This window comes from Pezoporus occidentalis, unplaced genomic scaffold, assembly GCF_034315485.1.
Source record: "Pezoporus occidentalis ecotype Australia unplaced genomic scaffold, CSIRO_AGI_Poc_V1 ctg172, whole genome shotgun sequence".
Lineage (NCBI taxonomy): Eukaryota > Metazoa > Chordata > Aves > Psittaciformes > Psittacidae > Pezoporus > Pezoporus occidentalis.
Window position 1 is genome coordinate 1640307 of NW_026913554.1, and position 23324 is coordinate 1663630.

General features: G+C 40.7%; 1 protein-coding gene across 1 annotated transcript in view; it reads left to right on the forward strand.

The window, feature by feature from the left end:
• The window catches only part of CRACR2A (calcium release activated channel regulator 2A), a 37775-nt gene extending 24565 nt beyond the window's left edge, over positions 1-13210 (forward strand). Inside the window, 4 exon segments of the mRNA XM_062613986.1 lie at positions 2981-3576; positions 9536-9617; positions 11747-11823; positions 12913-13210. Of these exon segments, the coding sequence (XP_062469970.1) occupies positions 2981-3576; positions 9536-9617; positions 11747-11823; positions 12913-13003 (846 nt within the window). The 3' untranslated portion in view covers positions 13004-13210.
• Positions 13211-23324: the final 10114 nt, after the last annotated feature.

A 23324-nucleotide genomic window follows, 5' to 3' on the forward strand; every position in this document is an offset into this window, starting at 1 on the left:
TAGGACACAGAACAGAGCTTCATCTTTTGAAATTATTTTATACAATGCATACTTTCTGCTTGCTGTATGGCTTATTTGGTATCACATTTTCAAAGTGTGGCATTATTGGACTTTAAGACGACAAAAGCCAGGTTGGTCACCAGGTCTAGGTGGGGCTAACCTGTGCTGCCTGACATTCATGCTCCTTGAAAGCACATCTCAGCTGGAGGGGAAATGGACATTCCTTCAGATCTTATTTCCTACATTGTTTTATTTTTTTTTCCCTGAAAACAGTTGAGAGAAAGCAGGGAGGGGAGAGAAGAAATCCCGAAATCCCTCCTGGCAGGCTGCTGAAAACATCTTGGTTTAGTTTCTAAAGAAATGTTGTGAGGGTAAAAAAGAAGCTAATTTCCAAAGGTCACTTAGAAATAGGAATTATATATCTTTTTTTCTATGAAATGTCAGTGCCTTAGCCCTTAGTTTGGGTTGTATTATTTTTGCCTGGTTTGGTTTGGGTTTTGTTTATTTTTTTTTTAAAGAAAACACAGCAGAATGCTCCTTTCTGATAAATCTCTGTCCATGTGGCACAGAAATATGTGCGTAAGTCCTGCATGGTCCTCCTAGCCTGCTGACTAGGCTTGCCAATTCAATTCAATTAGATTTGACTCATCTTGACTCCAATTCAATTCAACTCAATTCATGACATTACATTGCTTAGGGCAGTCTTTACGCTGTGCATCTAATCACTGCCACTTTGTGTGAATAGTGCTTCATCTCCTTCTGATGCAGAGGGTTGACCAATGTACAGGGGGTTAGAGGAATTCACTTGCTTAAACAGAAGTATTGTCTGTTGTAAATGCCTACTAAGCAGAACAAAGACACCTGGTTCTATTGATAAGGAAAAGCAGACACCTGGTTCTATTGATAAAGAAAAGCAGACACCTGGTTCTATTGATAAGAAAAAGCAGACACTTGGTTCTGTTGACAAGGAAAAGCAGACACCTGATTCTACTGATAAGCAGCTATTGATAAGGAAAAGCAGACACCTGATTCTACTGATAAGCAGCTATTGATAAGGAAAATCTACTGATAAGGGGGAGAAGCAGATGGTTTATGGCTGGGACACTGACCAAACCCTAAGGCCATAGGTGAAGACTAGAAGGTGAAAAGTTCAAGAAGAGGGAGACTCATTTACTTCATCTTGAAGACCCCTACCCACAGGAGGAAGACTCAGTTACTTCATCTTGAGAGCCCTGCCCATGACCAGAGGGGGCACTGCGCAGGTGCAAAGGACCTTCTAACTCATTATAATATGAAGTGGGGATAGGACATGAATATGTATAGGCGTGTTGTGCAGCCTTATGAATATATATAACTTTAGAGAATAAATGTAAAGGGAACCAGCACTAAGGTACGCATGAATTTGAGGAATTATCCCCGTGCGTCTCAGCGCTGAATAAAAAGCATACCTACTTTACAACTTTTAACAAGGTGTGGAGTCTATCTGCGTATCACTTCCATACACCAGATGTAGTCTGATGACTACATGAACAACTTTGTGTTTCCTAAATGATGGCTCTTGGGATCCTCACTTTTTGACTATGATATTTAAACACCAGAAGTGACCTTTGAGACAAAGAGGCACAAAAGCACAAAATGGAATATAAACCATGGGAGAAACTTTCTGGAAAATGATGTCATTTATACGTAGCCTCATGAATATGTATGTATGCCCAGTGACTATATTAGGACTGCTCATGTAGCAGTACGAAGACACACGTTAGGAGCAGCTATCCCTCCTGTCTCACAGTGCCGCAATAAAGAATACCTGTTTGTCAACTTAAACTTTGTTGGTGAGTTTGTTCCTGGAGTTTTCTCTGAATCATCTTGTCCCATGCAGTTTTGCATAGTGATCCCCTCTCCTGACCGCATGCCAGGGCTAGGAGGGATGATATTCAATTAGTAAGAGTTTTTAGGGCAGCTCTGCACATAATCCTCAACTGGAGCTGAAGAAAACTTAAAAAAAAAGATAACTCCCTGCTTGCTGTATTGTGAGTTACGAGTTCTGCAGTCTCTGCTTTTCATAGAATCATAGTATAGTTTCGGTCAGAAAGGACCTTAAGATTCAACCTCCCTGACATTGGCAGGGACACCTTCCATTATACCAGTTTGCTAAATACCTCATCCAACCTGTCCTTGAACACTTTCAGGGATGGGGCATCTACAACTTCTCTGGGCAACTTGTTCCAAAGACCTCGTTTGCATCTTAATTTCACTCTTGGGATCATGAATGAAACAGAGTCCGACACTGGGGTTTTCTCCAGTCAGACCCTGACATTTAAGCTGGCATCAGGGACAGGATCCCTTGCAGTGGAAAGTACCGTAATGTCGCATGAAGTGTAAGTTATTACCGGTGTGCCTCTCAGTGACTTAAGGGGTGGGTTCTGTTGAAACAAAACATGCCGCTTTTCTGAGACTACTGTCCCATTCAGAAATGAGTAGCATTGAAGCTGCCCCTCAGGGCAGAGATGTGTTATATGGTCTTTTAGAGAAACGTAAGGCTCGCCCCTCTCTGCCAGGGGCAGAATGGGCCAAGAAAAATTGGCATAATTTGCAAAGTTTAACAGACCGAATAGGCACCCTGCAAAAGGACACAAAACTGAGGCCGGGAAAGGTTAAATCAGTTGTCTGTGATGTACTGGGCTCCAGCTTGGCTGCTGCGGTAGAAGCTATAGAACAACAACAAACAGCAGAACCTCAGTTCACACAAACTTTACAAGAGCTGGATCCCTGCAGGACCAGGTAGTTAACTCAAAAGAACAGTTAGACAAAGAGAAAACTCAGGCTAACTACTTGCAATTAACCCTGAAAGAGCAGCTCCTTGCAGAGAAATGCACCTCTCCATGGTTGGAGAAAACAATTGAATACCCTCACGGTGATCTGGAAGAGGAAAGACTAAGGTTAGAAAAATTAAATGTCTGCTGCTTCTTTCTGCCCCTAGATGCAAATGGAATATACTTATGAAGGCGGGGAGGACGAATTCCCACAAATTACCACCAAAGAGGTTCTGTATACTGCTACGAAATTAGCTAAACTTCAAAAGGAATTCTGTCGTACTGCAAAAGAATCAGAAACTGACTGCATTTGGAGAGTATCGCTGTCTGGGGGAGATCACATTTTACTAAGTGAGAAGGAAGCTGAGGGGTATTGGGGGCTAGGAGCATTTTTAACCACCCATAAGCACCACGCACCCTGGTCCTTAACTCAAAGAGCAGCTTATTGGGCTGGAGGAGTTAACATTTTGGAAAGGGGAGATCCCTTCGCCATCACAGGCACAGTCGACTGGTTGATAGAAAATGTACAGAAAGCGATATGTCTGCGAATGATGTACGATCAGGGACTTAGACTTAAACAGGAGTCCCTGAGGATGATATTGGTCAATTCTGAACGTGTGACTCCCCTCATTCGGTGTCTTCCCAACTCCGTGAAAGCTGCAGGGATCCAATTGCAGAGAAAGACACAAGCAACATCCCAAAGTGAAAAGGCCGTTGCTGCCCTGGAAGGACTGCTGTCACCTGTCGAAAGACAGAAAAGAAAGTATGGACGTGGAAAGGGTTGCCCAGGAGTTGATTAATTATGGGAGAAAGTACAGTCCCATCAATATTTCCTGTAAAATTGATACTAAGGGACAGAGATGAACAGAGATAAAAAGCCCTCCTCAGGAAACGCTGGACACCCCCTGCTTGCCCAGGAGGTAGAAATATTCCTAATAAAAGGCAAGAGTTGTGGACTCTGGGGTGGTGAAAGGGTGTTTCTAAAGATTTAATGGATGGATTACTCACTGCTAAATTGGAAAAGGTGGTGTTAGAATGGCCCAAAAGAAACCCCATGGGACCTAAAGAAAAAGAAAAATGTGGAAGGCCCCAGTGCCTCCACCTTGATTGCAAGCGGAGGGTTGGAGAGTGGATATATTCAACAGTTCACTGAAAATAATTAAGGCAAATTGTTTTGTGGGGCCTGATCTGGTGACACATTTTTCACTTGCTTTGTACGACCTCATAGAGAAGTTGACTCACAATGCTATAGCCAATTGTCCCACAGGATTTCACAGGATTTCTCAGTTTTGTTAGATGGTTTCTCCCCTGGTTGGGAGTGAGTATATGCATTACAGATTGAGGTATCCAGCCTATCCCAGGTGATATTGCAAAACTCTATGGCCCTTGACTTGCTATTAGCTTCCCACGGAGACATCTGTACAAGCTGCTGCACATACATGGAACAGAGCAGCAAAATTTCTAAAGATTTGGGTGAGATTTGGGAACAAACAGATCTTGCACCAAGTCACTAGAGATGATACTGATGTGCGGATTGACTCCACAACTCGTTAAAGTTGTAAAGTAGGTATGCTTTTTATTCAGCCCTGAGACGCACAGAGATAATTCCTTGAAGTCATGCGTGCCTCAGTGTTGTTTCCCTCTACATTTATTCTCTAAAGTTATATATATTCATAAGGTTGCACAATATGCCTATACATATTCATGTCCTATCCCTGCTTCGTATTATAATGAGTTAGAAGGTCCTTTGCACCTGCGCAGTGCCCCCTCTGGTCATGGGCAGGGCTCTCAAGATGAAGTAACTGAGTCTTCCTCCTGTGGGTAGGGGTCTTCAAGATGAAGTAAATGAGTCTCCCTCTTCTTGAACTTTTCATCTTTTAGTCTTCACGTATGGCCTAAGGGTTTGGTCAGTGTCCCAGCCATAAACCATCTGCTTCTCCCCCTTCAGGTGTGTGCTTTTCCTTATCAATAGCTGCTTATCAGTAGAATCAGGTGTCTGCTTTTCCTCATCAATATCTGCTTATCAGTAGAATCAGGTGTCTGCTTTTCCTTGTCAATAGAACCAGGTGTCTGCTTTTCCTTATCAATGGTTAGTGCCTTTGTTCTGCTTAGTAGGCATGATAGGTACAGACAATACTTTTGTTTAAGCAAGTGAATTCCTCTAACCCCCTTGTACAACCCCCTGTACATTGGTTAACCCTGTACCTGGTAATACCTCATGGGTTTTTTAGAGTTGTGGTACACTTCCCTCTTGGCTACCAAACTGGACACAGTTAAAGAACTTGTTTGTAATAATTATAATAATAATTATTTGTGTTTGTACCCTAGCAGGCATGATTTGATGTTGGTGTTCACAATGGTGTTTCAGAATTAAATATGGGAAAATAACATGAGATGAGTGTTATAGGATATACATGTATCCTGTAAGCCTCAAAGGGGGGAACTGTAAGATGAAATGCTAAGTTGTAAATTCAAAATGCTTTGTTAATTGTGAGCTGTAAATTGGGACTGCTCTGTTGAGAGCAAGATTGGGTCAGTTCTTCAAGGTAATGAACAAATCAGAACAAACTGACATAAACCATGGACACAGTTGCTAAGTAATTCACAGAAGTCTTTTGTACATGCGCAAGCACAGATGTTAATCAGTAGACACAGTGTGGAAGACTATTGATGACCACCAGAAACCCTTCAAGATCACCACCCAGCAAGGAAGTGAATGTGTATTTAAAATGCAAATATTGTAATTCCAGGAAATCTAGTGAATATTTGTAAACAAATTGGTGGGGCCCTGAGTGGCTCAGTCACTTGGGAGGCTTTGATAAAGTATTGTAATGAATTATACAGTATTGCAGACTGGCTACCTGCAACACTAATGAATTGCTCAGCGGTGCTTAAGAACCTATTTATAACTTAAATAGCATTATTCAGTTTCAAGCTATCCTAGAAATCATTACCAGTGATATAGCCCGCGCCCTTGATCTGTTAGGAGATCAGGCCAGACAAATGGTATTTCAGTACTTCATGGTTCCTGATTACTTTGCTAGCCGTGGAAGGGGGAGTTCGTGGCAAATTAAATGATGCTAATTGTTGTCTGAAAATTGATAATGATAAAGTAGTAAAATGAATAACATCTGGAATTCAAAAACTGGCTCATGTAACTACTGCCTCTCCTAATATAACTAAGCAAATCAGATTAATATATCCACAGAATCAATTGGTTGTAAAAATAATTTAAACCACTGCTCTTTTCATTTCTTGTCCTCTTTCACATTATCTCTTTTCTAAAACCACCTGGATCCAGAACAATCTTTGAGACAGCAGGTGGTGTGTGAGACTGATCTGAAATTGGACTGTACTGACCATTGTCTCAAAGATTGGTATGAGAAGCTGAGATAGAATTCCACCAATCCATTGTCTCAGAGATGGCTGGGGGGAGTTGAGATAAGACTCTTCAGTCCATTATCTCAAGGACTGGTGTGAGGAATTGCTACTCATTATCCCAAGAATTGCTGCAGACATGTGCAGTTGAAGAGCTGGCTGCAAGATCAGGGAGTCTGGTCATCCAGGAATGTGTAATACATGACATTAAGAACATAGGTGCTCCCCTCCAACTCATTATAAAAGGGGGAAAAAAGACATCGCCAAGATGAGTACCTTCAAGGGGACAACTCCAGAAGGACACCTGCAGGGTGACACCCACCTCTGATGACTACTACTACAGGCTCTCAGGGGACACTCTGCTCCAATACTGACTACAAACACTGACGGACTCCCACCACCTCCAACTACAGATCCCCATGGACCGCTGGATCCACAGTGGTGACTCTCTCTCTCTCTCTCCCTGCAGCCCGAATCCTTGCTTCATTCCCATCCTTTCTCCAATCTGCCCTATTGCTATCCCCTTTGTTACAATAACTTCCCTTTTTTATAATAATTGTCCTTCTGTAATAAACCAACTGATCAATTACACTACTTGACCTCATTTATAACTTAATTTCACTCTTGGGATCATGAACATAATAGCGTCCAACAGCTTCATAGACTTATAGAATCATAGAATAGTTAGGGTTGGAAAGGCCCTTAAGATCATCCAGTTCCAATCCCCCTGCTGTGGGCAAGGACACTTCACACTAAACCATGTCACCCAAGACTCTGCATCACTCCAGGTGTTTAATTTAGCCTGCTTACTGCAGGCTAAATTAAGCGGATGCTGTAAAGAATACTTATTACTCTGTCACTCGAGTAGGTCATTAATTCCAAGACCTTTGTATGTAGATCATGAGTTGATTAGGAAAGAATACTGTAGCACCAGTTGGTTTGCAGGGGGTGCCCTAGCTGGCCTGGTGAAAGAGGAAGAGGGAGATAGCAAGTTTGCTTTTAATGCTGCAGGAGGAGAGCAATATCACGGATGCTCCTGGCATTGATTTGTTAGGACAGGAGTTGTGGGAAGTGTAAGGGAGGGTAAGGAAGGAAAGAGAAGGAAAGGCAAGGCAAAGTGAGGCAAGGTGAAGCCCTCTTACCAGGAATTTAAGGTACAGAATTCATGAGACTGCTGACTTCAAGAAAATACCAGAACCGAAATCACTGCCTGACAGTCTTTGAATGAGACATTGAAGTCTAGCCTTGCAAATGTTTTCTACACTAGGGACTGTAGTGATAGGACAAGGGGTAACGGGTTCAAACTGAAACAGGGGAAGTTCAAGTTAGATATAAGGAAGAAGTTCTTTACTGTGAGGGCGGTGAGGCACTGGAACAAGCTGCCCAGAGAAAAGGTAAATGCTCCATCTCTGGCAGTGTTCAAGGCCAGGTTGGACAGAACCTTGGGTGACATGGTCTAGTTTGAGGCGTGGGGGGCAGGGACATGTCAGGGGGGGTTGGAACTAGGTGATCTTAAGGTCCTTTCCAACCCTAACTATTCTATGACTCTAGGACTGGTGCAAAAAATATTTGAGAATTCACTCTCATTGTCTCTACTCTCTCTCTCCCCTCTTTCTTTTTCTTTGTCCTCCCTTTCTCTCTATTTTGTACTCCCTTTTTTTGCCTCTTTTTTTTCCTCCGTTTTCTCTGTGCATGTATTCTTAGCAGAGAGATAATTTGGGGACCTTTTCTCCCTCCTACCTTCTGTAAAACCACAGAAGACCATCTGTTACTCCTATGGTGGGAGTAGAAAATATGTTTACTTTTAGTAACTTTCCATCAAGGAGATAAAATGAGTTAACAGTGTGCATCTACCAGAGCACTGGTGATCTATGGGCTGTAATCTAAGCATTAAGGGACTGAAAATAGCAGATACTCCTTTATATTCCTGTGTATCATGCCCATCAATACTTCTGTGATTTTCTTTGTACAATGCATATAGTTTGAACACCAATGCCTCCAGAATGCTAATTTATTTAGAAATAAGTCACCTCAATTTTCCTGAGAAATCAACTGAGTTGTTAGCAATTTACCTAAATTAAACAATGTGCCAGATTTCACATATGTACTTGTTTCTCCTTTGAAAATAGATTTACAGTTCTGCTTGCTGGTACCCAAAAAGGATATTTTGAAAATTTGAAACACAGCTGAGTTGTTCTTGATTTATAGGAAAGATTGCTGCTAGACACCTCCATATAACTGAAAGAGTTGGGGCCAGATCTCTTTTTACTTTGTTTTGATAATTCATACAGCCTTTTACAAGCATACCTTTGTGTTCATTATTTTGTTTTTATAGAGGAGCAGTATCAGCCTTGAACTTCATCCCTCAAAGGTTCTCCCTTTAGGAAATCTGTTTTATTTTCTTGCATGTATGGAAATGCATACTTTGAAGACCCTGGGTGCAAGGAGAGACTCCATCCAAGGTTTCACACTGAATTCTTCTGTGAGAAAACACATGACACATAAATGGACTGAGTAGGTGTCTCACGTGTCATTCAGCTCTCTTAAAAAATTGTACTAGTAAAACAAAGATGAATCATTCTAATACAGAGAACTTGCAGCCCACCAGGCCATTAATTCTAACATGTCATGCAAGAAAATAAAATGTTTTGCATAAGTAAAACAAAGAAAGTCGTCAAATTAAAGATGGTTATAATCAAATGAATGGATCTGAATGACTCATTTGAATGTTTGAATGTGCTGCCTGAGATAGCTAAGGAAAGGAATGATTAATGACAATGGATTAGTTGAAAAGGAGCATATACATAATGAAATTATAATTATTTGCTTGCTGAGCTAATAATAAACATGAATATTAATGAATTATTAATTCTTGCTATATAGCCATGTAATTCCTGTGAAACCATATACCACAGACTCTATCAGTGGATGCAATTTAGTTGCTTATTTTGTGAAAAACCTCATTAATTACTTACAAATGATCCAAAATACATGGCACTAGATGCTGAGCTGATACAAGTCTATATAGCCATATTTGGTGAATACAACCCTGAACCTGTTCTCACACAAAGAATCAGATTAGCTTATTGAGCTTGAAGTCCAACAGTTTTTAGAACCTCTCAGTGTCAATTTGGAGTTTTAGGAAGTAGGCATTCTTTATTTTGCAGCACAGGACAGACACATAAATCATTTTGCAAAGGTGAGCACACCTGGAGTCTACAGGTACCATCCATTATCCAACAAACATGCATATTTACAACCTTTCCAGGAAACGTTTTACATTAGATTTCATGGAACTACTTGTAATATTTGCATTTTAATTATGCATGTGCTTTTCTTACCAGAGGTGGTCTCAAGAGGTCTCTGATCGTCATTGATAGTGTTCCGCTGATTGATCTCTGTGCTTGTGCATGTGAAAATACTCTTGTGAATTACTTAACAATTGTGTCTGTGTTTTAGGTTAGTTCTGATTTGCTCCTCATCTTGAAGAACTGGCCCTGTCTGTCTTGGTCATGCCTTTCTCATCTTCTCAGGCTACCCTTGTTTTATACATACCTCAAGGCCCCACTGACCCATACTGCTCTCAACAAAGCGGGTCCAAGTTACAACCTAACATCTTGCTCTCAGCCGAGCAGTCCCAATTTACAACCTAACATCCTGCTGTCAACAGAGTGGTCCCAATTTACAACTTTGCATTTTAGGTTACAACAGGATGGGATTGTTTTTACCTACTTTTTCCTGTAATCAGAGAGGAATGTGTACTACCAGTGGGCATTGCAGCTCAGCGTTATTAACTTTTGCTGTATTTTAGTCCCGCATCTTAGAAATTAGTGTACTACAAAATTGATCGGAAAGGGCTCCTGTTATAACACGTGTCACTTCTCTGCAAGGCAGGAAGCACAGTTCATTATTAAAAGGAAGAATAGCAGCCTGAAGGGGGTCTTTTCAATTCCTTGTCATTTGAGAAGACTGGTAGTTGCAGTGTGCGTGTGGTACTCCAGGAAAGGGGGAATAGAATGATAGGATTTCGGGAAAGTGTCATAGTGAAAAAAAAAGCCATGATGAAGCTGATCTGTAGTCAGACGAATTAAAGAGTAAACATCATGACAGTAAGAAGAATATTGTAATATTAAATTTGAAGGAAGAAACAACGGACACAAAGCAAAATATTCACATGCAGTACAAGAATATTGTGAGCATATTGTGAGCATCCAGGAACAGCCAATGTTCTTTTGGAGTGGATTAGTGTAACCACAAGCAATTATTTAAATAAAATGGCTTATGATATAGGTGCTGCTCAGGCACGCTCCTGTTTAGCACAATATCATTTTGGCCCTGCACAGACTTACCGAGTGAACTTAAATGAGTTAATAAAGCCTTCTCTCTCTCTCTCTGTTCATCAGCTACAAAATAAGACAATAATAGAACTATAGAATAGTTAGGATTGGAAGGGACCTTCAAGATTATCTAATTCCAGCCCCCCTGCCATAGTCAGGGATATCTTCCACTAGATCAGGTTGCTCAAAGCCCCATCCAGTCTACCCTTAAACATTTCCAGGGATGAGGCATCCACAGCGTCTTTGAGCAACCTCTGCCAGTGTCTCACCACCCTCTTAGTAAAGAATATTTTCCCAGTGTTTAATCTGAGTCTACCCTCTTGTCCTGTCACTATGTACCCTTGTAAAAAGTCCCTTTCCAGCTTTCTTGGAAGACAACAGTCTTCCAGTACCTGAAGGAGGCCTACAAGAAATGCTTTGCCTACCTTGACTTTGCGCACTGTGTACACTTAATAGGTTGAGGACCTATTTCTTCTTAAATTTCTTTTGCCATAGTAGCTGCCAAGGCGGGCTTTTGTGTAGATGATCTCTTACATTTGCATTTATTGTGTTAAGGCTTCAGCTGAAGTGCTGAGAATGCCATCAGGGCTTGATCCATTGCTCTTAATTACAAAGATCCCAAGGGCTACAAAGGTTCTGGCTGACTGAGAAAGAAGGAGCAGAAAAAATTCAGAAGTACAAAAAATGAAATAGAATTAATTTATTGCTATGTTTTGCTGAGGTTTTTAACTGGTTATTTGCTGGAATACACTGGTCTCAAACTGCAGGTGTGGGTGCTCATACTGTGTGGACGCAGCCACTGTTGCTGAAGCTTTCCAAGGATTTGTTATTTTTTTTTTAAAAGGTTACTAGAATTATTTTCACCTGCTTTGTCAAGCACTCTGATGTACTAATTGCCTCATCATCACAAGGAAAGTTCACAAGACCTCACTACCTTATCAGGCATATCTGTGTTTTAGCCTTTGAGAGATAAAGCAGGAGCTACTATATAGAACAAATGTCTGCTAAAGAAATACATGTATTGCTGTTTGGGAGGCAGGCATGGGCTTCTTTTCTTTTGTTGCTCTTCACTGTTAATTCTAGAATTAAATTCTAATTTTTCCTAAGATGATCTATTTCTGTTTCTTGATTTGCATATTTTGGTATGTCTGTGTTCCTTTTTTAAACCTGGAGTGGGATATTGTGCGAAATTGAAGTGATCTTTCTGCTTGATTCTAGGATTACAATTTAATTTTCTATGAACGCAGTGCATATTCTGGGTATAATACCAAGAAGTCTGTGCTTCACTTAGCTAGGTGCGAAGAAAACGCAGTCTGTGAATCCTATATGTCCCTGGCATGTGACTGGTGACAGAGAAAACTGTTTAATAAAGAAGTTTGATAGGTAATTACAGTGATAAATTATTTGTTCCTTTTAAACTGGTCTGTAACCAGACCTTGTTGCTTCAGTTGAGCTCAGGTTCATAGAAAGTCCCATGTAAACTAGTGAAGCCATGGATAGACCTAGAAACACCTGGACTGCTGCTAGGAAAGCTGAGGACCTGTGATGTTGTGATAGTTCTTGCAGGAAGTTCTTGGAAGTTTGCAGAAATGGTCTTGGAAACAGATGCTGCTGGATCCTTGCAGCAGAACATTGGATGTTCTTCCTCTGCTCATTACAGTTCAAACTCTGCTGTCTGCCTCGGGGCTGGGGGAGAGTAAGATGTAGATTTTTTTAAGTTATATAAAGGCTAAGAGTAAAAGTACAGGTAAAGCTGTCCCCTCTGCACTACTCACAGAGAAATCTGTATCTCTGTGCATCATATAGAGATGAAAACACTGGTAATTCGCTGGCAGATCTTGAATATTTTTTCTGAAGTTAGTGATACGGTGACGGAACACTGGAACAGGCTGCCCAGGGAGGTTGTGGAGTCTCCTTCCCTGGAGACATTCAAAGCCCGCCTGGACACATTCCTGTGTAACGTTATCTAGGTGTTCCTTTTTCTAGATGATCTTTTGAGGTCCCTTCCAATCTCCAGCATACTGTGATACTGTGTGTGTGATACTTTGTGAATGTGTCGGGTAATTGATATACATTTAGTTAGCCAGATGTGTTTTTCTTTTTGCTCCAGCCTCAACAATAACAAGTAAAAGTCATTGTTTTGAATCTCTGTAATATACAGTAAGTGCTAACAATCAGCAACAGTTATATATTTCTAACTAAATGAACAAAAGTGTTTTTGTCATGGAGTCACATTAATTATACTTTTTTGGTTGTCCACAAAATTCTGTCATTTTCTGTCAGTCTCTGGATAATTTTATAGGCTTAGGGAAAATGCATTTTGCTTTGATCTGTTATGGGTATTATTGACTTTTTTTCTCAAATGTATTGTTTCTTTCCCTGAGGATTTTAAAGGAACACAAAGATAAAGTGAAAGAGAAAACCACTGAACTTCAAGCTGATATGAATAAAAAGTCTTGCTGTGTCAGGCCATAAAATGCTGGGGCGTGTTTAGACAAGTCAGACATTTATATCACACTACATGGCACCATCAGATTTGCTTTATCTGCCAAATATTTCTTCTGCTGTGTTGTGAGTGTAGGTGTAAGTGAAACTTAAAATCCTTGTATGCTCTGATCTTCACTTTAACAAATATTGTCTTTAGTTAATTGACGATGTACTTGGGACAGTAACAGTCTTTTATTCTGTCTGATGCCTAACACCACTGAATCCTGATTCATGATCATGCTTGTAGAAGCTGCTGCATTATTAATAACAAGAAATAATTTTATAGGAAGAAGAATACTTGGAATGTGAAGTAAATTCTTACTGGCGTGGATGACCTATCTTCTGAACACTTCTGTTTATTTCAGTGCTCTTCAGATCATGATTTTGTGCTCACCTTTGTTACAGTGCTTTTAAAAATACACATAGTACCTGGTTGGTTGTTTAATAGCAACACACCGGCAAAGTGTAAGGTGGTATTTTCAATCTTAGTGTGAAATATACATGAGCAAAGGATTGAAGAACTAAGATTTTCATAAATAGCATTAACTCATTTATACTATATGTTGTTGCATGTAGGTCCTTGATAAGAAAACCTTCCTCCCACTTAGGTGTGATGAATTAAGTATGTTTAGATGGATTGCTCAGATACTATAGAGGCTTGCCCGAGTTGTCGTCGAAAAAACCAGCATGTTTTGATTGTGAAGTTGGACTAACACAAAACCCTAATTTAAACCTCAAGAAAAGCAACAGTTTATCCCAATTTCAATTAGGGAAGAAGATTTATCTGTTTAAATATTGGCTTTGGTAGTTGATTTTGAATGATCTGATCCCCTGTTGTAGGTCTTTCCTACCCCATCAATATCATAACTTGCAATGTTCCTTCCAACCTCCAACAGCCTCAGGAATTCTGTTTGAAGGCTTAATTTCAGCTTTACTAACTCTAGCCTTGCAAAACTCCAAATTCAGATTCTTAATTTTTTTTCCCTCAAGCTTATCTTGATTTTGGAAGCAAGTGACACATAAGGTGGATCTTCTTTATGGGAATTCTATGGGATTATTTTTATTTGGACATCTATTACTGTACACTGAGACCCCCCTAGCAGGGTAGACAATGCTAAGGAGCAACTGAATCCTGGGGTGATTTCTTTTTCTTCATCTATTACAGTGAAATCTGGTGCTGTCTAAGACCCAAGAGGCATCTCCCATCTCAGACTCATAGCTGTGGCTGCTGCTGTTCCTTTTTACAAGTCCAGCCAAATCCAAGCTGAGTACGCATTGCAAAGATGCAGATAAACAAAATAACATCATCAGCCACACAGGCAATACAGAGAGTAGTCTCCCCACTGCTTCTCACTCACATACAAAGAGCATTCCCATAAATATGAATACAGGTAGTCCAATCTTTCTTTTCCTTTCCAATTGACCATGATTGAAGCTTGCTGATTAAAATATACACATACACATACTCTTATAATTTCAGTGCTTTCTCTTCCCCACTGCCATCCCTCTCTCCCCAGGATCCTAGTCATAGTCATCTTTCTGCACACCTTTACAAACAGCAATTATTTGTTATTTAATGCTCACAGCAGATAGGTGTGAAAAGCATGCTACAAGGCTCTACTTCTGGACAAATTCTACTGGCCAGGTGGTCATCAAACAGGTGTGGGAATTGTCAGCTTTCAGTGTTCCTTGATGCTAACAGATCCTTTGCATTGCTAAAAGCTTTTTGGTAAAGGGAAGCAGAGATCATGATGCAGCTGTCCATCATGAAACTGGACTCTGGGTCATACCTTATCTAGATTCACCCTTTTTCAACTTACAGCCATTCCCCTTTGTCCTTTCATTATGGACCCTTGTCAAAAGTCCCTCTCCAGCTTTCCTGTAGCCCCCCTTTAGGTACTGTAAGGCTATAATGTCTCCCTGGAGCCTTCTCTCTTTTTCTCAACCCCAAATCTCTCAGATTGTCTTCATAGGAGAAATGCTCCAGCCCTCTGATATTTTCATGGCCTTCCTCTGGATTCGCTCAAGCTGGTCTACATCCCTCTTGTCTGAGCGCCCCAGAGCTGAATGCAGTACTCCAGGTGAGGTCTCACAAGAGCAGAGTAGAGGGGAAGAATCACCTCCCTCAACCTGCTGGTCATGCTCCTTTTGATACAGCCCACGACATGGTTGGTTTCTGGGCTGCAAACGCACACTGCTGCTTATGTTGAGTTTCTCGTCAACCAGCATCCCCAAGTCCTCCTCAGGCCTGCTCTCAATCCAGTTTCCGCCCATCCTGTAGCTGTGCTTGGGATTGCCCTGACCCAGGTACAGGACCTTACACATCATTGCAAGTCTTTTCTCATTCCCTGAAGAGCCCAGGGCTTTCTCACTGGAATTCGCCAATTTTTGTAGCCTGAACAGGAAGGGAGTAGGGAAGCAGGTGGAATTGAGACATTCAAATAGAATATTATGTCACTCATGTTACTTGAGCTGCTGTTTGTGTTATGTGGGTGATGAGCAGTGAAGACATTGCTCTTTGTGTTGTCTGTGTGAGTGATGACGTTAGTTTTGTGTGTGGATCTGTATCTTTGCAGTATGTGCTCAGCCTGGGTTTTGGCTGGACTTGAAAAAACAAAGAGCAGCAGCCACAGCTATCATCCCTCTATTACATTTTGTATTGTGCCCTGTTTATCCATATTTTATCTTGTGCCAGCTTTATCTCATGTGTTGTGAGATCTGTGTTCTTTTGCTCTGAGCATACAAATAGTGGTATTTTCCAGATCTCCTGATACTGTATTCAGCCTCCTCTTTTTACTTTTTCTGTCTTGTCAATGGCCATATTGCAAAATGAGCATTATCAACTTTTGAAAATCATAGTCTGCCTATTTGCAAGATTCAGTGCTCCCGCAGCACTAAAATCAAGTCTTGCTTTTGCAGAGCAATCAGGAATGTGAATACTGCTGTATCTGTATAGCTGTTATAAATGCTCATGAGCTATCTTTTTCAGGGAGGAGAGTAGAGGGTGGGTTTGTGACTCACTGTCCCTGCCAGTCATTACTTCTCTGTTTTACCTTTTACAAGTCAGTAGAACTCTGCAATAAACCAGTTTATGTTACTGCCTTGTCAAAATCTCAGGAAAGAAGGGAGGAGAAAAAGAAGACAGTTCTCTACTGCATTAGTGAGCTGAAGTAGCCAAGTGAAATCTGGTAAAAACTGGAACTAGTGGGATGATATGGGTGGAAAAAAAACAGCTGAGATTCAGTTGTGAGAAAAGAAGTCTAGAGGGCTGCGCAGTCCATTTTCAGTAGCAGCAAGGTATTTAGTTGTCTCATCTGTTTGCAACTTCATCTTTAAATGCAGATACATGGAAGGAGATATGAACTACTTCACTATGCTTCTCAGGTGGTTTGGGGGGCCAGTGGTGAGCTCAGTATTGCTGCAGCCAGACACCAGTTTGGATACCTCTGCTAGGGGCTGAAAAGCCTCAAGACTACTATTGCTTAGCTCAGAGACACAGCATTCACCTGCAAAGCTTAGTGTGGTTCCCCTGTGAGTGTGAGCTATTTCTGCACTTCCTTGCTCCCAGGTACAAATAATTGAACTATGTTATACTGCACTACAACACAGATTTGATAAAGGTTATTTGAATCCATACTATTAAGGCTTACCAGCTGACATAGCAATCCTGTATTGTATGGATCTATATTATGAAGCTGTAATAAGACTGTTGTTCATCCCTTTGAAACAGGTATTATTGCAACAGAAACTGATTTGCATTAAATGGCTTCACTAAGGGGAAATCCTGCCTGACCAATTTGGTGGCCTTCTATGATGGGGCTACAGAACTGATGGACAGGGGTAGAGCAGTTGATGTCATCTACATGGACTTGTGCAAAGTGTTCGACACTGCCCCACACGACATCCTTGTCTCTAAATTGGAGAGACATCAATTTGATGGATGGACCACTCGGTGGATAAAGAACTGGGTGGATGGGCACACACAAAGAGTTGTGGTCAACGGCTCAATGTCCAGCTGGAGACCAGTAACGAGTGGTGTCCCTCACGGATCGGTGTTGGGACTGGTCTCGTTTAACATCTTCATCGCTGACATGGACAGTGGGATTGAGTGCGTGCCCTCAGCAAGTTTGCCAATGACACCAAGCTGTGTGGTTTGGTTGATACGCTGGAGGGAAGGAATGCCATCCAGAGGGACCTTGACACACTTGTGAGGTGGGCTGATGCCAACCTCATGAAGTTTAAACATGCCAAGTGCAAGTCCTACACCTGGGTCAGAGCAATCCCAGGCACAGCTACAGGTTGGGCAGAGAAGAGATTCAGAGCAGCCCTGCAGAGAAGGACCTGGGGGTGTTGGTCGATGAGAAAATGAACATGAGCCGACTTCAGTGTGCACTCGCAGCCCAGAAAGCCAACTGTGTCTGGGCTGGATCAAAAGTAGCGTGACCAGCAGGTCGAAGGAGGTGATCCTGCCCCTCTACTCTGCTCTTGTGAGACCTCACTTGGAGTATTGTGTGCAGTTCTGGTGTCCTCAGCCGAAGAAGGACATGGAACTGTTGGAACCAGTCCAGAGGAGGGCCACGAGGATGATCAGGGGACTGGAGCACCTCCTGTATGAAGACAGGCTGAGAAAGTTGGGGCTGTTCAGCCTGGAGAAGAGAAGGCTGCGTGGAAACCTCATAGCAGTCTTCCAGTATCTGAAGGGGGCCTATAGGGATGCTGGAGAGGGACTCTTCATTAGGGACTGTAGTGATAGGACAAGGGGTAACGGGTTAAAACTTAAACAGGGTAAGTTTAGATTGGATATAAGGAAGAAGTTCTTTACTGTAAGGGTGGTGAGGCACTGGAATGGGTTGCCCAGGGAGGTTGTGAATTCTCCATCCCTGGCAGTGTTCACGTCCAGGTTGGACTTGAACACTGGTTGACATGGTTTAGTGTGAGGTGTCCCTGCCCATGGCATGGGGGTTGGAACTAGATGATCTTAAGGTCCTTACCAACCCTAACTTTTCTATGATTTTATGATTCTATTAAATAGTGGCAATTTTGTTTAATACTTCTTGTTAGCAAGATTCTTAGGGTTGTGTAGATCAGCAGCTAAAGTATCTTTCTGTCATCGCTATGGAGATTATGTAGCTGTGCAAAGATAGACTTCTGAAGGGTGCTATCAATCAAGAAACTGTAGTCATGCAAAATCAACATTACAGGCATCTATCAAATGATTAAATATTACCTGCTGGCAGGTCTCAAAATATCAAGCTAGGTAAGCAAGGCATGGTCTATCATGAAGGGGAATGTGTTTTATCAGATCTGCTGATAGCTTACAAAACCCCTGTCCCTGGAAGTTTTCTAGTCAGGTTTTACACAAAGCCACAGGGGTTTGGCATAGCTTTGGAGAAAGTTCTGTTTGGAGCAGTAAGTTGGACTGGAAACCTCCAACATTTCCTTACAACTTTTCTGTGGTATAGATGGAAAAAAATAATCTTTCAGTCGAGCAAAACTTTCTGCATGTCTGCTTTTTATACCAACATTAAAGCATTAACAGTTTGTCTGAGACTGCTACAACACCCTGCAACATAGCATCCAAGGGTGCTATGAAAGCACTCTATGGTGCAAGACATTCACAAGAATGAAAATGTCAATCCTATCTTCCAGAAGAACAAAAAACGAGGGTCCAGACAACTGCAGGGTGTTAAGCCTTATCACAATTCCTAGGCAAGTGACAGAGCAACTAATCCTGGAAACCATTTCCAGACAAATGAAGGACAAGATAGTGATCAGGAATAGTTAGCATTGGATTACAAAGGGGAAATTATGCTTAACTAAGCTGGTAGTTTCTACAGTGAGATAGCTAGCTTGGTGGGTAGGGGGAGAGTCCTCAGTGTTGTTTACCTCAACTTTTGTAAGGCTTTTGACACTGTCTCCTATAACATCCTCATTGACAACATGACAAAATATAGGTTAGATAACTGGACAGAAAAGTGCTTTGAAAACTGTCTGAATAGCTGGGCCCAGAGGATCTAAAGAAGAGAATGCTCAAGATGGATGTTGATCAGTGTGGGTAAATACATGATAAAGGTGGGGAATGAAGGGGAGGGAGCCAGACGTTTTACAGAACTGCCCAATGACAGGACAAGGGGCTACAGGCACAAGTTGAAACACATGAAATTCCACTAGAACACAAGAAAATATGTTGGATTTTTTTTTTTTTTTTTAATGTAGAGGTGGTCAAACACTGGAATGGTTTTCCCAGAGATGTTATGGAGTTTCCATCCTTGGAGATATTCAAAACCCAGCTGTAAATGGTCCTGGGCAGCCTGCTCCAGATTGTCCTGCTTCAGCACTGAGGTTGGAACAAGATATTCTCAAGAGGCTGATAGATCACAGTGGTACTTTTTGCCTCCTCAAATTCTGACCCTCTATGTTCAAAGCCTCATGGGACTAGCAGGATCTCCAAGATGACTAGATTTATCCTTACTAACACAGGCAATTATATGAGTGTGTACCATAATAAAAAGAACACAATGCACAGGCAAATGAAAGATAAGGACAGCTTAGAAGAAAAGTTTGATTTAGGTTTGGTTTTGATTTATAAGCAGATTCTGGTTTTCTGTATATCACTGACGTACAAGCTAGAAACATCTTGAGCTGAAGGAAAAGAAACAGCATATTGTGTCAGTACTGTTTAAAGAACAAGGATGGGAAGAACATAATATAGTGTCAATACTCTGGCAAGCAGAAGTGAATTTTGCATTTTGACTTATGAATATTAGATTGGAATGGTCTAGGCATTTGCCCAGATTGAGACCAGATGTTCCTTTGCTTAACAGAACTCTGTATCATTTAGCAGTAGAACTCAAATGTAAAGTTCTCCCAGAAAATGTTATGTCTCTGCTACATGTGTTAGTGGGAGGTGTCAGACCAATTTACCTGGTTGTCTGAATACTTTCTGAATACTTTCAGAAGTTCTTGTCTCAGTTATCTCCACATCTTTTTTTGGTAAAGGATACCTTTAGCTTCTGAACTCTTCCCTTTCCATATCCTCAATTCATAGCTCAAAACTTGTTGTCATCATGTGCTTTGTTGTTGTCTGCATGATCTACAAATGCTAACCATCACATGCTGCTGTTTCAGCTCCACACAACACTTACATTGCTTGCCTGCCAACACTCATCCCATGCAAAAACAAGCAAGATATTGAGCTATTTTTTCTGAGATGCTCTGTCAGTGGTAATAATGGCAATTATAGGATAATCAGACAATTATGGAAGTAAATAATTTTTGCTTTAATCAGGTTTCATTAGCTAGTGACATTGATTTGTCATGCCAATAAACATAAAAAATATGCCACTATTATAATAAAGTACTTCTGCTAGCTGCTCAGCATTACAAGTTACTATTAATGAGTTATGTGTGCCTTTTTGGACTGCCATTTCATATTTCAAAATAGTAAGATATGTATGATTTCTGATTAAATTCTGTTGTGATCCTAACAAACGGGTCCATTTGTAGTTCTAGGGCTGTGTGGTGCTGGAAATTATGATGGTTCATTTGAATAAATGGAAATGGCTAGTCATGAAAGCAGAGAAATGAACTGCAAAAGAGGATGTTCTATTTTCCACTTGAAGATTCAAGTGTCAGCTCGGGCTCAGTTTTGGTGACTGATGTTGTTCTGAAAGACCATGTCTGATGATGAAGAGGAATGGCTTAGAGTGTAGCATAGCCCTTTTATGTTTTGTGAAGAAGTAAGACTGATTTTTAGTTGTAGTTGTCATCTCAAATCTAACATGGTTTCTTTCTGTTTCACAATCACACCGTAGTTCTTTCTAAGCTTTCTCAACAAAATGTTTTCTTCATGCTGTTTGCATTATTCACTGAAAAATGAGGAAAATATCAAGCATAATAAGAAAATGGAAAGGAAAGGGAGTCAAGGAGATGGTATCAGTACCTGCAGAGACTGGAAAAATGGCCTCTTACTCTGTCTCAGCTGCGTATAGCACGTCTTTTTTACCCTTTTTTAATCCATCCCCAGAAGTAGCAGCTATTTTCAGGGAGCAGTCTTGTTCCCTTAAACATACTACTGCCCTGGCTCACCGCCGTCAACATACTGTGGAGAAATACCAATATTCCCGAGGAATCTCTAGCTGAGGATTCACATCCTCCTTAAAACGATACATGAAATGTTAATGTGTTGGGTTTCTTTTTCTTTTACAATGAGGCTTTTACAACAACAAACATTGTTGTATCAGATCTGAAACATCTTTAGTTTCTTCAGTTGCTTTTGAAAAATATTTTTAAGTGCTGTAAATTCACAATTTTTATGAAATTTAGATATGATCTGAAAGGTTTGTCTTCCTCCCACTCGCCTGTGTGCTTTGAGATTAACAGGTGAGATGACCTCTGAGAAACCTCCCAGTTTTCCACTTGGAACCAGCCTGCAAATGCTTAATGCATATTGAAAAATAAATCACTTGGCTTTGTTGTATGTTCAAACTAGGCAAGTGCACCCACTGTCATAAACTTACACCTATAGGCCAAGATGAAAATTACTCATAAACTGTGTCCTCTATGCCACCAACACAACATGGTAAGAGAACTTGAAGGCTTTTTTTTAATTAGCGGCCCTTGTAGTTACATTATTTTCAAAACACTTAGATAAATTTGTTAAATATTGTATAACAGCAGCAATAATGTACCTTGCCTCTGTTGGAAGGAAGAATGGGGAATAGGGGAAGGGATTACAGGTGGATAGATGCTCTAATTTGTATGAAAGACTAAAATGCAATCAAGGGTTTATAGGGACGAGAAGAACTACCATGAGGGGACCACAGTGGGAACTAATTGTATCGCCAGGAACTAATGGGGAGTTACGGTGAAAAAAGAACTGGGCTCTTCTCAGGGGAAAATAGTAAAAGAACAAGAGCCAACAGTCCCAAGTTGTAACAAGACAAATTCCAGTAGAACATAAAATGCTTCCTTGTGAGATTAGCACAGCAGTGAAACAGCTGCCCAGGAGGAACTGCTCTCCAGAATGTTCAGGACTTATCTGGACAAGGCTCCGGGCTACATGAGTTAGCTCTGAAGTTAGCCCTACTCCAAGCAGGTCATTATAATTTTCCATTACAAATGTACAAAAAGATTCTATGAGATTCTATAGCAAAACAATTCCAGGTACTCTGCTATGCTCTCCCCTTTTCATTCTGGGTACCTCCTTTTTTAACCCTCACCTCTCCTCTCCACATAATTGCAGAAGTCACTGCCTGTAGCTAAAGTAATCTACTCTCATTCAGCTGAGAAAGGAGTCATGAAAGTAATTATAATACTGTGTTGTTTTGTCTATTACACTAGTGACATTGGGACATGGTTTTGCTAAGCAAATCTTTCTTAAATGTTATCTATACTTAAAAAAAAAATAAGGTATGCAGAACATTCTGATCACAGAGAGTATGTTACATCTATCAGTATGCACAGTACTTGAAGTTACTGATTATAGAACACAGACAGATTGTCCTCTAATTAGACTGAGTTCAATCCATATGAATTGGACAACTTACAATGTTATTGACAATATGTTTAAATGACAGCATATATATATATTATGTAAGTAATATGTGTGGAATACTTTACAGGCAAAGGAGAGTGTCTGCTGGATCATTTTCTTAAGGCAGGTATTTATTCCTCATTATAAACATAGAATCATAGAATCACAGACTAATTTGGATTGGAAATGACCTTAAGATAATGTAGTTCTAACCCCCCTGCCATGGGCAGGGGCGCCTCACACTAAATCATGTCACCCAAGGCTGTGTACAACCTGGCCTTGAACACTGCCAGGGATGGAGCATTTACCACTTCTCTGGGCAACCTGTTCCAATGCCTCACCACCCTCACAGTAAAGAACTTCTTCCTTATATCTAACCTGAACTTCCCCTGTTTAACTTTGAACCTATTGCTCCTTGTCCTTTATAAAATTACCTTCTAAGTGAAGGAAGTTTTTCTTATTTACAATAAAATCTGCATGGGGTAAATTAATTTATGAATTAATATTAAATTTAAAATAAATCCTGTAAGAAATTTTTTCCTATAAGGTTCTTCAAACTATCTCTGTAGTGAAAACATGCTGTCTTGGGTAGTATTCTTGTCTATATATTGAAGCATTTCAAATTCTATTAAAAGTCTAAGAAAGTTTAAAAAGGCTATAAAACTCCTAATTCTGCCCATAAGAAGGCCCCCAGAGGAAGCCCTGCAAAACCCAACCTTAACCAAAATTGTGAAACTTCTTTAACAACATCTGAAAAGGGATAGTTGGCACTGG